Below are 16,136 nucleotides of genomic sequence, written 5' to 3' on the forward strand. Positions count from 1 at the left end.
CTTTACCTTCTTATCTGTGCAATTCTCAACCCTTGCCTTCCACTTCTTAAATATCTCAAACATTTCATCTTTCGTTTTCATCATATACATCCACACATAGCGAGTATGGTCATCAACGAATGAGACATAATAGCGGTTACCTCATTTTGAAGCCATTCTGGAGGGTCCCCAAACATCCGTATGCACATAATCAAGGATGCCTATTGTCGTGTGCTTGCTTGAACTGAACTTGACTCTGCACTGCTTCCTATAGACACAATGCTCACAGAACCCCATATTTGGCTTCTTCAAGTCGTTCAAGAACCCTCGCTTGCACAACTCAGACAAACCCTTTTCACTCATATGCCTTAGACGCATATGCCATATCTTAGTGCACTCAAAATAATCACTATATGCACCCACTGCTACATCGCCTATCACAATACTACCCATCAAAGTATACAAGGTTCCATGTCTTTGACCCTTCATAATAACTAATTAAAGAGTAATTAACAATCTTTAGGACTCCACCTTCCCCCACAAACTTGTGGCCTTTGAAATCCAAGGTACCAAGAGAAATAAGGTTTTTCTTTAGCTCAGGAACATGCCTCACATCGGTTAAAGTCCTCACTACACCATCATGCATCTTGACCCGTATAGTTCTAATTCCTACCGTCTTACAGGCAATGTCATTATCCATCAAAACAGAACCACCATCAATGCTCTCATAGTAAGTAAACCACTTTCTATTCAGGCACATATGGTAGGAACATCCCGAATCAAGAATCCACCTTTCGGCCATATAGTCTTGTGTGGACACACAAAGACTCATATCGTCCCCTTCAAAGCTGGAAGCAAAACTTGCCTCAACTTTAGCCTTACCTTTTTTCTTACCATTGTTCTTATTATCTTTCTTCAGGTGAGGACAATTACTTGCGTTATGTCCCTTTTCATCGCAATTGTAGCACTTCACATGTGTCGTCAAAGGTTTCTTTGACTTGGACCTAGACTTCTCATTGCTTGTAGAAGTCTTTTCATATAACCTTCTTCTTGCCACTAGTCCTTGTCCTGCATCAATGATATTCTCAACTCGTGTCTTCTTCATCAACTCATAAAAAAAAAGTACACTTTGAACTTCGTCAAGATCAACATCTTCTCTGTTCATAAATGTAGTCATTAGATACTCATAGTTTTCAGGCAAAGAGAATATTAAAATGCTGCTTGATCCTCATCATCCATCTTCATACTAACATTCAAATAATCCGCTAGGCGTCGACGGAACTCACTAATGTGCTCTTGCATAATTAAACCATCCACCATCATGTACCGATAAATACACTTCTTAAGGTACATCTTGTTCGTCATACCCTTGGTCATATACATAGATTTTAGCTTGAGCCAAATACCGGCAACGGTATTTTCTCCTATCACATTATACATGACCTCATTAGCAAGACACAACCGGATTAATGAACAAACTTGTAGATCAAACTCTTCCCAATCATCATCACTCATACTCATTGCCTTTGATTTAATCCCCTTTAAAGCCTTGTGCAAACCTTGTTGGATGATGATGTCCTTTACTTGGACTTGCCAAATCCCAAAGTTATTATTCCCATTAAATTTCTCTACTTCAAATCTAACATTTGACATTTTAGGAGCCATTTTTCAAGTCATACACAATAACCCAAAAAATATCTCACTCAGGAATTTTATCGAACACCTTGTCTACGCAAATTCCGAGCACTATGATTCTTCACCAAAACTTAAAATCCTAAGTCGTAAACCTGGCTCTGATACCAATTAATGTGGATAAAATCAACTGCGAAAACAACGTTATACACTCCAAATAGATCAACCCTACACAAGGATTGATCATTCTCTCTAGACAATTCTTCAACACCCTCAAAGTACTATCCCAACGCTTCTCATTAACAATTAACAAGCATATAGAATAAATATAATAATGCAAAAGAGAACCAACTACAAGACACGGATATAACGTGGTTCGGCAATGTGCCTACGTCCACTGGCGAATTCCAACTTTTACTAGATGTCTAGAGTAACAGATTACAAGAGCTCTCAATTCACTCACAAAGAATGAACACTCAACTCACTAAGAATTTATCTCTTACAATCTCTTTCTTTTTTGGTTTTGGTTAGGTTAAGTTTTTCTTTAGAATTTTTTTTTGTTTTGTACTGTTTCCGAAACGATCAAATTTCTGCTGAAATACGGTATAACGCGGGCGCGCCTTAGGCCAGGCATACTTCGAAGCTCGCGCGTGCGCGCCTGACAACCTGTTGCTTTTCTTTGACCCAAAAAATTGGCTAACTATGAAAAACGACAGAGAAAAAAAAAATCTTTTTTCTCTACAGATTCAGACTTTAACTGAAATTTTGTTGGAAGTTTGCAGGGAGATATACCAAGCACAACCAATGTCAAAATTTGATGTATTTTGTTGATTGTTACTACCAAGATCATGCCCATCTGTGGTGGTAACACGTGTAGTCTCTCAGATCAAAATGACGTGGATTATTATTATTATAAATTCATTATGGGCCTTTTGGGCTTACTTAAAAAAAGCCCACTAATAACTAACCTAAAACACAACACACTGAATCATTTCTTCCCTCTCATTCTTTCACTTCGCTTCTCATATAAGTACACCGATCTAGGGTTTCCATAAAAGTTAAAAAACTAAAAAAAAAATGGCAATTGACATTTTAGGTGACCGTCAATCCGGTCAAGATGTTCGTACTCAAAATGGTTGGTTCGTTTGTTCATTAAATTTAAAAATATGTTATTTATTTATTTATTAATTTGTTTTTGTTGAATGTGCAGTTGTTGCTTGTACTGCTATCTCGAATATTGTGAAATCATCACTTGGTCCTGTTGGTCTCGACAAGGTATTCAATCTCTCTCACTAATGCAGTTAAGAAAAAAAATCAAATCTTTATATTTTGGGAATAAGTTGGAATTTGATAAGAAATGGGTTTAGGTAATTGGTTTTCAGGATGAGACTTGAGAGTGTTTTTGGTCCCATTTTTTATCGTACCATTTCTGTGGTGTGAACTTTTAGGCTTCAATTAAAGTATTTTGACGAATTTCAGACATCATGGGAGGTTTATACTTCATAAGCACGGGGATATCCCTCCCAGATGTATGCAAACATGGGTATAATGATTTTACAGATCTAACATGGAAGTAAAGATCTCACATCATTTTTGTTAGGTCTTTTTCATACCCCTTTTCTGGAAATCGACTTGACCCTTGTAACTTCGGAGAGTTCTTTGTAATGCATGCAATGCCTTTCTATGTATGCTGATGTATTATTTTGACCCACTTCAGATGCTGGTTGATGATATTGGTGATGTAACAATAACCAACGATGGAGCCACAATACTTAAGATGTTGGAAGTGGAGCATCCAGCTGCCAAGGTAAACATATTCTGTCTGTTTTCACTTCCTTTTCATCTTCATTGCCCCATTCTCCCATTCTTTTAAACTTATTGTCCTCTATCTGAGAAACGATAGGTACTTGTGGAGTTGGCTGAGCTACAAGATCGAGAAGTTGGAGATGGGACAACTTCTGTGGTAATTGTTGCTGCAGAGCTGCTGAAGGTATGATGCTGCATAACCTGAAAATGCTATTTTATAGCTTGTAATGGAATTTTGCTACTGTGGTTGTGTTTCATAGGAGTGCTAATTTTTTATACGCCCATTGTTTTCTTCAGAGAGCCAATGATCTTGTGCGGAATAAGATTCACCCAACATCTATAATCAGTGGATACAGGGTAAGATTTTTTTTTTTTTTTTGATCGGTAAATAGATATTTCATTGATATAAAAATATAAAAACATAGAAATAGTAGGATGAGGTATCCTTACATTGAAAACCAACTAAAAGAAAGAACAACATCAAATGTACACAAAAAACAGAAAACACCGTTCTCAAATCAAAATATCTTCCCATCTACACACAAAGTGCTCACTATATTCGTTATGGACATGGCCAAGGAGACAGATGTTTACCTCTTGATATTGTTTATTTAAAACAAGGAGATTATTTTCTTTTGGGGTCAGTGCAAACTGATTCTCTCTCTTTCACATATGTTACTTTTCTAAAAAAGTCTCCAATTATAAATCCATGTTCTTTGTGCTCTGTCACTAATAATTATCTAGGAAAATAACATTCATATTCTTTTTTGACAGCTCGCTATGAGGGAAGCATGCAAATATGTTGATGATAATTTGGCAGTCAAGGTATCCATTCTCTGAAATAATCTATCTTTTTTATGTAAATCCCTAATATCCCACCCACTCAAAGCACCCTAAAGTGAGTAGAATTGAATCTACGACCTTGAGGCTTAAACCCTGGCACTGCCATAGATTCACTGGACACATGAGTGTGTTACCAGAAACATTCTGTGGAAGTTATGTCCTTATGTGCATCTTCAATTGTTTTAGTAATTTACACTAGAGTGTAATCTGCAATTGGTGTTTGTACACCATTTTAAAAACTAGGTCAAGGACTCTGATGTACACATGTGATGTGCATTTAGAAAAAAAATACACATGATATGCCCAGTGCCCAGTCCACACTTGATATGGTTCAATAGGATTGGTCTGCTAGAAGAAATATTCCAATAATATCCTGGTCAAATTAGAACGCAGAAAAAGCGAGTTCCAATATTAATTGCTAGATGAAGATGTACCCTTAGAGTCTTAGACTAACTTACGGCAAAGATAAATTGGGAAATTACCAACTTAGATGAAGGATTAGTTCAGCTGTAGTTTATCTCCCGGCAATTAAGTCATTTCCATATTCTGAGTTATACGACCAATCCTTTCTTTACCATCTTGTGAATATCTGGATGTTGTCTCCTTGTGGCTAAAGTAAATATTTTTTTATCAAGAAAAATCAAAAGGTTTAACGTCCAGGAGCATCATCAGTTGTTAAACCAAGGAATGAGCTGCTCTGCAATCAGCTTCCAACTTGAGAAATATAATTTCCCCATTTGCATGCCACTGATAAGATAATTTGTTCAAGTTAAGGATTCTAGAGAAGCATCACTTGCTCTTATTCTCTGACCCTCTGTACTTAATGGATTGATCCTCGAAACGCCTACTATTTGTATTTCTAACCTTAAGGCTATGTCCCCAAAGTCTTTTAACCACCCTTCCCTTATAGTAAATCAACTCTGGTTCAAGTCCCTTGAAGGAGTCTTTACGATCCTAAGTTCTCCCTGTTAAGAGTTGCAATCAATGAGCATTTTAGTTTGAGAATTTGTCTTCCTCATTTCTAGTACCTAATGCAACTGGTGACGACGTATGTAACTGTAGATTTTCACTTTACACGTTATTTGTCATTCTAAATGCAAGCCAAAGAACTACACAGACACTTCTGTGGTCTCAAGCTTCAGATATTCCCACTAAGGTTACAAATAATTCTGCAGATAGTATTTAATAGAAGGTTTTCTTGATTAACTACTGGGTGTGTTTCGTTCAAGGAAAATTAAGAGGTTTCCTTGAATTTGAAATCGTTGAAGTGTCTAGTTGAACAAGTAAAAGAGAAATGGTGGAAAGCAGATTCCCATAAGTAATATGAAAGTGGAGAAAGCAACTTCCTCTAAAATAAAAAGGATGTTGTTTTCTTTCCTTCTTTACCTCCCGATCTATCACCCGGTGCTAATGTTGTTAACAAGTTAAAAGAGAAGAGAAAAGAAGAGGGTTTTGTGGGTTTTGATATACTGGCATGCAAGGCTTGATCCAATGCTTTGTGGGTGAGGTTTATAAGGAAAAATTGGGTTTGGGGATTTGATACAGGGTCACACGAGTTACAAACCGGAGCTCTGCACAAGAGTTTAACGAAACAGAAAAGAAGAAAGTGTTTTCCTTCCCTAACCAAACAAATTTCATCAAAAACATATTCAGGGCAAGTAAAATCCAGGAATGCATTTTCCTGTTGAAAGAGGAATCTTTGAACCAAGCACAGCCTATGTATCCGCAATTTGATGCCAATTAACAGATAATCTGCAATGTCTTTGTGTCTCTGTGTTTTTTAAGTATATCTTTGCATTCGGAATGGTGTGGCTCAAAATTAGACCAGTTGAATTATTTGTCTTGCTCTCTGGCTAAAGAGATGTATATGTGCATGTCCAGGTTGAGAAACTTGGAAAGGATTCCCTTGTCAACTGTGCCAAGACAAGCATGTCATCAAAGCTGATTGCGGATGACAGTAATTTTTTTGCAAATCTGGTAAGCTAACAAGTAATCAAATTGTTTGGAATTTTTCCTGCCTATTTACTTTTGATTTCCGGATGAGACCTCATGCCGTTTTGAAGCTGAGTTGATGAGACAAGTGTTTATGAGAAACGTTTTTGGCACATTCCGTTATTTCCATTTGTTCTGGCGAGTTTTTTTTTTTCATCAATTAGATTGTATGTACTATGCTTGTTTCTTCATCAGTTTATCCTTATAACGAGTAAAAAGTATCTGCAAATGGCTCCGTTTTCTCTGGCTGTTATTATGTTACTTGGGAATTCAAACAATCAAGATAATTATGTGTATTTCGGTATATTCCTAAGACCTGTGCTACTGATTTATTTAGGTATGCTTGATTCGATCTTCAGTTCACCACTGCAATTAGTGAGCTATTGAATATGCTAATTTGGATTAAAGGAAAATTTTGGTTCATCATTCTACATTCCCACCATCTATACTGAGGTCTTAACTCATTATTATGTAGCGACACTCATCTTAATCCAGAAAAGAATCACATCCACATAACCACATTATCCTTGACATTTTGACCCGAAACAGTATGTTTATACTCAAGAAAGGGATTTCCTATTTGTATTGTCAAACACTTTTTTATTTTCTTGTACAGTTGAAGCTTTAGAAAACCTACTCATAACATAATGTCTTTTCTATTACCAAAAATAGTCGCATCCACGTTGTTGTCTGCATTTTCAGTGACAATATTATGTTTCATGTTCAAGAAAATAATTTTCTATTTATGTTGTCAAACAGTTCCCTATGTTGTTCTGCAGGTTAAGTGTTGGAAAACCTACTTATAATATCACGTCTTCTCTTTTACACAAGTTTATCAGTTAATAATTTTGTTTTCTGTGGTGCTAATTATGCCTCTCTTGATTTAGATGTTTGCTAATTTCTTTTGTTTATAGAAAAATTAATCATTCAGTTTGACCTTTCAGGTTGTAGATGCAGTTCAGGCAGTCAAGACAACCAATGCGCGAGGCGAAATAAAATATCCAATCAAGGTTAGTTCTGTAAATTCCATGTCTTTTTCAATTGCGTATATTTAGGGCTGGTCGTTGAGCGAGTCGAGTCAAGCTCGTGTCTTTCGAGTCGAGCTCAAAATCTCTCTATTCAAGCTCTCAAATCAGGCTCATGGAGCTTGGATCCAGATTGTTAAGAGCTATATGTTCAAACTTAATCACAGGTTTCCAAGCTTGATTCGACTTGTTTTTGTTTGTTATTTTGAATTTAAACACAATTGAGAGATAATTCAGCATAAGATAGATATAGAATTCTTACTAAAGACCAAAATAAAATGCAAAGACAATCTCACGAACTACAAAACTGTAATTGCATCTCTCTAAAACCGAAATGAACAACTATTTAACAAGTATTATAAGGTGAACAAGCTATACAATCAATATGTGATAAGCAATTACAATCAAACGCACTTTTATAACAAATATCCTAAGTTTTAACGTAATCATGAAAAAATTTAGTAGTTTTGAGTAGCTCACATGTTACTTTACTCAGTTCGAACTTTAAATTGTGCTCAAACCCTTTCTCTAATTATTAAAGGAGTGAGCTCTAGGCAAGCCCAAAACGAGCTGAACACGGAGTTGCTCACGAGCACTGAGTCTGATGACCAGCCCTAAGTATATTTCATCTTTACATTATATTTAAAATTGATTAAATGACCTATCTTTTAAACTTCACTCTGTTACATCTTATTTTTTAATGCAATTTAGTGAATACTTGTGCAGATTGGAAAGTTAAAGTCTCATGAGTCCTGGTAGATTTAGATCCTATAACCATTCTTGTTCTCAGCTATATATATTATTACATGTTTCTCTCCTTTAGTTGTGTTCTTGCGTGCAGAAAGTTACTTTTTCCATTATTTATAATATGTCACTTGTGATTTAGGGGATAAACATTTTAAAAGCTCATGGAAAGAGTGCAAAAGATAGTTACTTGCTGAATGGGTATGCACTAAATACTGGCCGAGCTGCCCAAGGGATGCCTCTTCGAGTAAGCCCTGCAAGGATTGCTTGCCTTGATTTTAATCTTCAGAAGACAAAAATGCAGATGGGTGTCCAAGTACTAGTTTCTGATCCCAGGGAACTTGAGAAAATTCGTCAAAGGTGATTTCTATCTTTAGTGCTCATGGCTATTGACGTAGCATTTCATAAGTCATCTCATGTGATATTTGTAAGCCCATAGTTTTATTACTCTGTGTGTAATGTAAAACATTGTTTTTCAGATATCGTATATTCCCTAAGATATATTACAGAAATATTCCTTTCCTTCCTCCCATATTTCGGATATCATATACTCTGTTTAGTTCCTTTCAGGCATATTTGTTACAGTATCCGTGTTTGCTCTTGATACAGTTGATCACAATTGATGCTATATCCTACGTGCTTTTCCTTGCTTATCAAATTATCTGTATTGTTTACGATTTTATAAATCTAGAACTGTCAAATTTTCTGCACTGTGGTATAACCCCAAATTATCAGTATAATAGATTAAAAATCTTATTATCAAACAACAAAGGTCTCCTCTGTGATTTTTGTCACAATCTGTCATGTGTTTCTTGCTATTCTGTTGGTAGATTCTGTATTGTGCAGGACTAAATAAGTTTCTGTCTTTGCAGAGAAGCTGATATGACGAAGGAGCGCATTGAAAAGCTCTTGAAAGCTGGAGCCAATGTTGTTTTGACAACAAAAGGAATAGATGACATGGCACTTAAGGCATGTGTTGCAGATTTATTTTTCAACTTGCAATTCTTTGTGAACTACTATACTCGAGGTTTAGAAAAAAAGTAAAAAATGCATTATAGCCTCAAGGCGCTGTCTTTGTGAGGCTTAAGCATCTTTTTTCGTTTTGTTTTTTGAAATTGACCAATTTTTCATATTTTTCATTTAAGTAAGGTTCTTTGTACTTCGAACAAAGATTGAGGGCTGTGTGGAGAATTGTAAATAAATTGTACAAAAACGAAGTTTTTAGGATTTGGAATTACTCTGCAATTGAGGCTTATCCCTCAATATGCTGTTATTTTAAAAGGTTCAAGGCGAGCCTCAGCACATTTTTGTCTTATACCATGGGTTGGACAACTGAAGTTTGTCTTATTACTACTGTTTCCTGATGTACTTGCACAGTTTAATCATGCATATGTTGTTTGCCTTGCACTTTTTCTCTGGGTAAATGAATTATCCTCTGAAATTGCATAAAGAAATTTGATGGAAGTAGAGGTGAGAACATTTTCCCCCTGTTGAAGATTTCGTGGGACTTGAGCATTTCCCCTGAAATTGTAAGTTTTGTAACTGTTAGTCTAAAATGCTCAGACATGTCATACAGTAGTGATAGATTCCTACTGTTTTTAACATCTCATCTAAACTATGCCATCTCTATGCAGTATGCAAATATTCTATATATTTCTATACTTTTGTATTGACAAATAATACTTTCCTGAATCTTATTTCAGTACTTTGTTGAGGCTGGAGCAATTGCTGTAAGACGCGTACGTAAAGAGGATTTGCGTCATGTTGCCAAAGCTACTGGTGCTACTGCGGTTTGTCTCCTGACTTCTTAAATGAGTCCGTATTTTAAGTATCACAGCCAGTCTCATTTTGTCACATGCAAAACTATTTCTTTGTAGGTTAGCTAAAATGCTATGTAAACCTTTTCGAATCAAACTTGTATCTAATATCAGAGGATAATTCAGCTGTGAATACCCTGTCATCTTGTTTGCAACTTTTCGACAAATCTCCATTTTAATTTTTTTAAATCTTAACAAGTTAATCTTAGGAGAGCTAATGCCTTTTGCAACTCATAAACTTCATAAGATCTAGGAGTCGGTCGCCAACCTAAACTCTTGATGAATCCTTATACTTTTGTACTGCTTTTTATTGTTACTTATATTGTCAATCAGCTTGGTCATCCTCTATACAGAGTGCAGACCCAATATGACCTCTGAATTAGGTAGGTAGTCATGCATATATTGAATGTATTGGTTAAGAGATGCTCTAGTGTGATAGGATAAATGCATGTAAGGTTATTTAATTTTTATATTATCTTACTTCTTATCCAGGGGCGATTTGCTCAATTAGTGGAAAGATCCTTCCTTATCCTGGAGCAGTTGTAATAACATATCACATAAATGGCTCAAATGGATACCCCATCATTTTTAAGGAAGCTATATGTTGTTCCTTAATGTCATTCTTCTCTATTTAACATATAGTCTTCAGTAGAAATTCAGCTATCCTTAATGTAGACTAGTATACTACAATGCAGTGGGGAGTGAGAGTGAGAGAGAAGAGTTATTGGTTATTGAGGAGAAGGAAAAAGAGTTTGGGCGAAGGAGAAAAGTGATGTGGGCGAGCACCAACCAATTGACACCCCCGGCCCAAAAATGCCGTTCGCTCTGCTCACTCGATAAATGAACATACCAGTTTTTTTTTTTTTTTTTTTAAATTGAAAATTTAAGGCGCGAAAACCCAAGTTTGAGTATACTAGAAACAGGATAAAGAATGTAGAGGTTATTGAGGTAAAATATTGGTTGTTCAAACACTGAAATTGTGAAACTATGGTTCAGAAAGTGGTTCTCTTTACCATTCTCATTATTAATCATAAGCTATAGAGTGATGACGGTCTGCATATAATGGTCTTACTCAGATGACAAGATAAATGGTGATGACTGATGAATAGTGTACCTCTTTGGAAATGGTTGCACATGTATTAGGATGAACATTTTGTTGCGGCAGTACTCTGTGTAACAGATTAGTTTTTCTACTGACTGTGAGGTTGTAGAGATGATTTGCACATATATGGTGGTCAACACCTAAATAAAGAGAAATTTGGAGGAAGTTAAGATACTAGTTTCTACCTTTTTGATTACTCTGGAAGCTATTTTATCAGCATATTCCATAGCTTTGCTGACCTGTTACAAAGTTCCAGTAAAATAAGGGAGTTTGGGGGTCTCAGACTGGAACCGTGACCTGTTCATTTGTGGATTATGCTGTTTAGTATGATATCTTTTTGCTCATTTAAAGGATTGATGTGTGTAAAATTGAGACATTTGGGGGAAACTGAAATTCTAGTTTCTGCTATCGGGATTAATGTTGAAGCTCTTTATGAAATTATTCTATAGCTATGCTTACCTTTTACAAAGCGAAAAACATTAAATATTACTAAATCAGGGTGAAGGTGGTCTCTCAGACTGGAACTGGGATCTGTTCATTAGTAAGTTATGTTGCTAAATAAGATATACTCATAGGCAATGTTTGGTTCACGGAAAATGGGAGAGAAGAAAGTATTTTCCTGGATTCTAAATTCTCTTGGGTGTTTGGTTGACCATGGAAAGTGATTAACAGAGAACCTTTTCCATTTAGCATCAATTTTGAGGAAAACAACATCATTTTTAAACAGAAAGAAGTTGCTTTCCTTTTCTCTTTCGGCCGCAGTTCTGTCGTTGTCGCTCAAAATAACCTTCGAGAAGTCACTCGTGTTTGGAGTTAAAAGTTTTAGGTGGCGTTTGATCCAGTGGACCAGTTTTTTGAATTGTGACCCAAACATCTAGAAAACACATTCTTCATAATTGGATTCTGGCAGATTAATTTTTGGATTTTCACTTTCTTTGAGAATCAAAATTCTTTGAACCAAACAGTGCCATATTGATTTACACATTTAAAGGCAGGTATAATTCCTAGGACCCTGAGAGGGGGGGAGGTAGGTTTCCTAGGTTTAAATTCTTCCAAGGTAGTCTGTTCTTGCTACCTTTGTATTTTAATCTGTTTTCTTGATAAAGTTTCCTAGTGCCTCACTTAACATGAATCCAAAACCAACTTATCAGTTTCTTGGTATACCTATGCTATTATCTTGTTCAAAGATTCATGTAGGTCCATAGCAAAAGCAATGGTCTGCTTGACTACCTTATTGTCGTTTGCACCTCTAAGGATTAACGATCTAGATATATGCTATGTTGTTAGGGGTAAGTGAGGCGTTCCCAACTGGCGCCGCGCTATGCCTTTGACTCGGTAAAAGTTTGGCGTAACTGGCGCTTTTGGTTTGATATGTTATATGTACCTTGCCATTCTCGTGCTATGCAATTGTTTTGTTTTCTTGCTCACTTTTGATACACTTAAGTGTGTGCTACTTCTTCTATTGTAGGACAATTCTTCTATTATAGGACAATACTATCCATGTTTCCGCCTTGGGTGTCATGTTTTAATAGCAGAAAATTTTGTATGCTATTTATTATTGGTTGGCATCAACTTACTCGTGCTGTATTTGCAATTATTGGTGTCATTGTTTATAGTAACTTTTCCCTAAGTTGGGTTGTTATTTGCAATCAAAATATGTCTATTGACCTGTAGCATATATGCATTTGTTTATCCTCCACAGGTTTCAACTTTTGCTGACATGGAAGGTGATGAAACATTTGATTCATCCTTTCTCGGGAATGCTGATGAGGTCGTAGAGGAGCGAATTGCTGATGACGACGTGATTATGATTAAGGGGACCAAAAATTCAAGTGCGGTGCGTGAATTCATTTGGTTTAGTTTATTTTGTTGTCTCCACGAGTGCTGTATCTATCTAATCACCTTGAGGTGCTCATGTCAATCATAGTTAAGTAAGTGATTTCTAGTTTTTATGTTCTTTCTAAAAGTCTTGGACCCTCTGCTTTAGTTGCCTCAATCAATCATGGTGACAGCTGTATGGTCCTGAATATATAGTCTACTGTACATAGAAGGTAAACACTAAACAGCTTTAGAACAATGTCAGTGGTTTTTTGAAATTAAAAGATTTTAATTACAATTCAGAATAGGAAACTAAGTGGTATTTTTTAGGACTTTGAATTACCTGCATGGACCAGAAAAAAGAATTAAACAGTCAGTTGTGTTCTTGGGGAAGCTCCACTCATTGCCAATTGGTTTTGAAGTGGATGCTCAACAGAATAAGAGGTATATTGAGTACTAGCATCCATTTAAAGGGCAAGAAAGTGTTAACGTTCAGAAATTAGTGCGAGCTCCTTAATGATTATTTATTGCAATATTTTAGTCATTTAGGAAATTCTTTTATGTGGTCTATTTTTGTTGGTTGTGCCTTTCAGGTTTCACTAATCCTTAGAGGTGCAAACGACTATATGCTGGATGAGATGGAAAGATCATTGCATGATGCTTTATGCATTGTCAAGAGGACCTTGGAGTCCAATAAGGTAAACGTTAACCCTTGACTCCTTATCTATAGTTCCTTTTTATTGTTTCCAAATATTCTCCCCTACCCTCCTGTTTCTCAATTTGAGTGTTACTTCATTTTTTATTTTATTTTTAAAATATTTTACTGGCTTTTGAATTTTGATGTGTTATTGCAATTTGAGCTGCAAAAGTTCTTAAACATTTCCCTCATAAGATTGAACATATTCTCCATGTTGGTATTCATGTTGGAATCCATATTTGGCTTGAACTTATTATGGTCAGCAATTAAAAACATTTTCTTTGCAGAAAGGTTGAAATGAATATTCTTGTATATTGATTTTTATGGTGTTCATATTAATTGGAAGTGTGAATTCTCAACGATGCAAGTTGTTGAATGCAGGTGGTTGCTGGCGGGGGTGCTGTGGAGTCTGCTTTGTGTGTATATTTGGAGAGACTCGCATTAAGTTTTGGATCAAGAGAGCAGTTGGCAGTTGGGGAGTTTGCTGAATCACTTCTAGTAATTCCCAAGGTATATGTATATGGGGACTTGGTTTAGAGATGGCTCTTTTTTTTTTTATCTCAGAAAAGGCAATAGAACTTATTTACGCATATAACTGGCTACAGATTCTTGCTGTCAATGCTGCAAAAGATGCAACTGAGTTGGTTTCCAAACTTCGTGCTTACCATCATACAGCACAAGACTCAGCTGACAAGCGTCATCTCTCAAGGTAAGTTTTACCTTTTTTATCTGTCAGTTAATTTACATTGTTAGTTGTTACATTAACTAGCTATATGTGTATTGCAAAATGCTTTTTTCCCAGTGAAGCACAGTATGATTGAAGACTTGTAGATAGTAGTATAGTTCCCAAAAGAGGTGTTTTATTAAACAAGCCTTTTTTATTTGGTAAAAGAAACAAAATCATCAGCTATTGTATTCAAAGGTTGGGACATTTTTTGTACAAAATCATCAGCTAACAAACGTGGTCGCCAGCCCAATAATACATTTCACCACTGCCTCCCTTATTACCAACTCTTACTCTCTCCAAAGTCTTACCCTCAGATTGAACTCGCCCAGAAGCATATTTTCCCCCTGATCAATCTGCTTTTTGATTCACAAGGGGATCATGTCACTTAGAATCATTAGCTAAACCCATCTGTTAGTGTTTCTATTCATGTTCCCTCTAAAGAAGCAAGCTGTACCTTGAAGCATTTACTAGTACTATTCAGTAATACAAGTCCAATTTAGAAGACAGATTTCAAAAGATTTTCTTTTGTTCATACCAATCAAAAGTATCCTTCATTTTGTACTTATTTTTTAATTTTAACGTCTTTTTGGCATTACAGTATGGGTTTGGACCTTTCAAATGGAACCATTCGCAACAATTTGGAGGCTGGTGTTATTGAACCTGCTATGAGCAAAGTGAAGATAATACAGGTAATGAGATAATTTTAGCTTTAGACTGAAATGATTTTTTGTTTTTTCGGTAACTGTCTCAGTAATTTCCTTTTATTTTCCTCTTTACTAGTTTGCAACAGAAGCTGCAATTACCATTCTTCGAATTGATGACATGATTAAGCTTGTTAAGGATGAACAAGGTGAAGAGTAGCCCAAAATCAGATGAATCCAAATCTTTAGTTAACATTTCCTTCTTCGTGTACTGGGTACTGGAGTCCATCAAAGAGGCACCTGTTGCAGGGACTCAGGGGTGGTCTGTGAAGTTTTGCCGTCCTTGCTGTTAAATGAAGTTTTGCCATCTTTACTGTGAAATGCTACAAGTATTTGGTTTTGGGCAGCAAATGTTACTGCTATGTTTGTTACTCTCTGTTTGTTTGACTTTTATTAACATGCGCTTTTTGAGGAAGACAATATTGGTTTTGAAATTTTGATTGGCACTGTAGGTTTGAATAGCTTTGTGATTCTACTGAAATACCGAATCCGTAAAGTACTGATTAATATCTTTAGCTTCAGTTCCTGTCTACATGTTTTTTTTCGTGTAATATCCTCTCCTTTATTACTTGTTAGACTTGTAACATATGCAAAGATCTTTGGTCAGGTTAAGTTCAATATGGATGATTGACTATGAGAAAACAAAAAAAAGGCTGGTGTGCCATCAAACTGGATATGGCCAAGGCCTATGGCAGGGTTGAGTGGATTTTTATTGCCCAAATCTTTCACAGCCTAGGTTTTTCTACCAAATGGATTAAATTCATTAACTTTTGCCTCCACTGTAATATAACATTATTGTTAATGGGATTCCTTTAAAGACCATTTTTCCTCTTGTGGCATCAGACAAGAAGATCCCCTATTACCCTACCTGTTCATTTTGGTATTGGAATTTTTGTTAAAACTTTTATAGATGAGTATTGTGAAGCATTTGGGCAACTAGAGAATTATGACAAGTCTAAGTGTTTTTTTTAGCCCAAATACTCATGTTCACCAACAAAAAATCATTAAATCCATTCTCTGTATTAACTCTGCTGGTTTGAAGGATTTATATTTGGGTTCTCCATTATCTTTCTCAAAATCCAAAGTTCAAGATTTATCTTTCCTAGCAAACAAAGTTTCTAAAACTATAGATGGTTGGCAAGCTAGCCTTCTTTCCCAAACTGGCAGAACAACCTTGATCAAATCTGTTGCCCAAGCTATTCCCATTTATACCATGTCCACCTTTGTTATTTCCATTACAGTTTCTGAGATAT

The 16,136-nt window shown here is 35.9% G+C and overlaps 1 protein-coding gene across 1 annotated transcript; it reads left to right on the forward strand.

The window, feature by feature from the left end:
- Window positions 1-2,586: 2,586 nt before the first annotated feature.
- Window positions 2,587-15,413, forward strand: TCP-1 (T-complex protein 1 alpha subunit). The gene is made up of 17 exons (XM_086568992.1): window positions 2,587-2,746; window positions 2,822-2,886; window positions 3,329-3,418; window positions 3,515-3,601; window positions 3,715-3,774; window positions 4,192-4,242; window positions 6,142-6,237; window positions 7,197-7,262; window positions 8,164-8,381; window positions 8,894-8,990; window positions 9,725-9,811; window positions 12,643-12,777; window positions 13,352-13,456; window positions 13,837-13,965; window positions 14,061-14,164; window positions 14,781-14,871; window positions 14,963-15,413. Exons 1-17 carry the CDS (start codon window positions 2,689-2,691, stop codon window positions 15,041-15,043), a joined length of 1,620 nt encoding a protein of 539 aa, XP_086425118.1. The 5' UTR covers window positions 2,587-2,688; the 3' UTR covers window positions 15,044-15,413.
- Window positions 15,414-16,136: the final 723 nt, after the last annotated feature.

The sequence above is a fragment of the Coptis chinensis genome, chromosome 6 (assembly GCF_015680905.1).
Source record: "Coptis chinensis isolate HL-2020 chromosome 6, ASM1568090v1, whole genome shotgun sequence".
Classification (NCBI taxonomy): domain Eukaryota; kingdom Viridiplantae; phylum Streptophyta; class Magnoliopsida; order Ranunculales; family Ranunculaceae; genus Coptis; species Coptis chinensis.

Excerpts from the sequence above, each read along its gene's own strand:
- TCP-1 (XM_086568992.1), top strand. The coding sequence starts at position 2,689 with ATGGCAATTGACATTTTAGGTGACCGTCAATCCGGTCAAGATGTTCGT. Across the intron at positions 2,747-2,821 it reads AGATGTTCGTACTCAAAATG|TTGTTGCTTGTACTGCTATC; the intron begins GTTGGTTCGTTT and ends TTGAATGTGCAG. Across the intron at positions 8,382-8,893 it reads CTTGAGAAAATTCGTCAAAG|AGAAGCTGATATGACGAAGG; the intron begins GTGATTTCTATC and ends CTGTCTTTGCAG.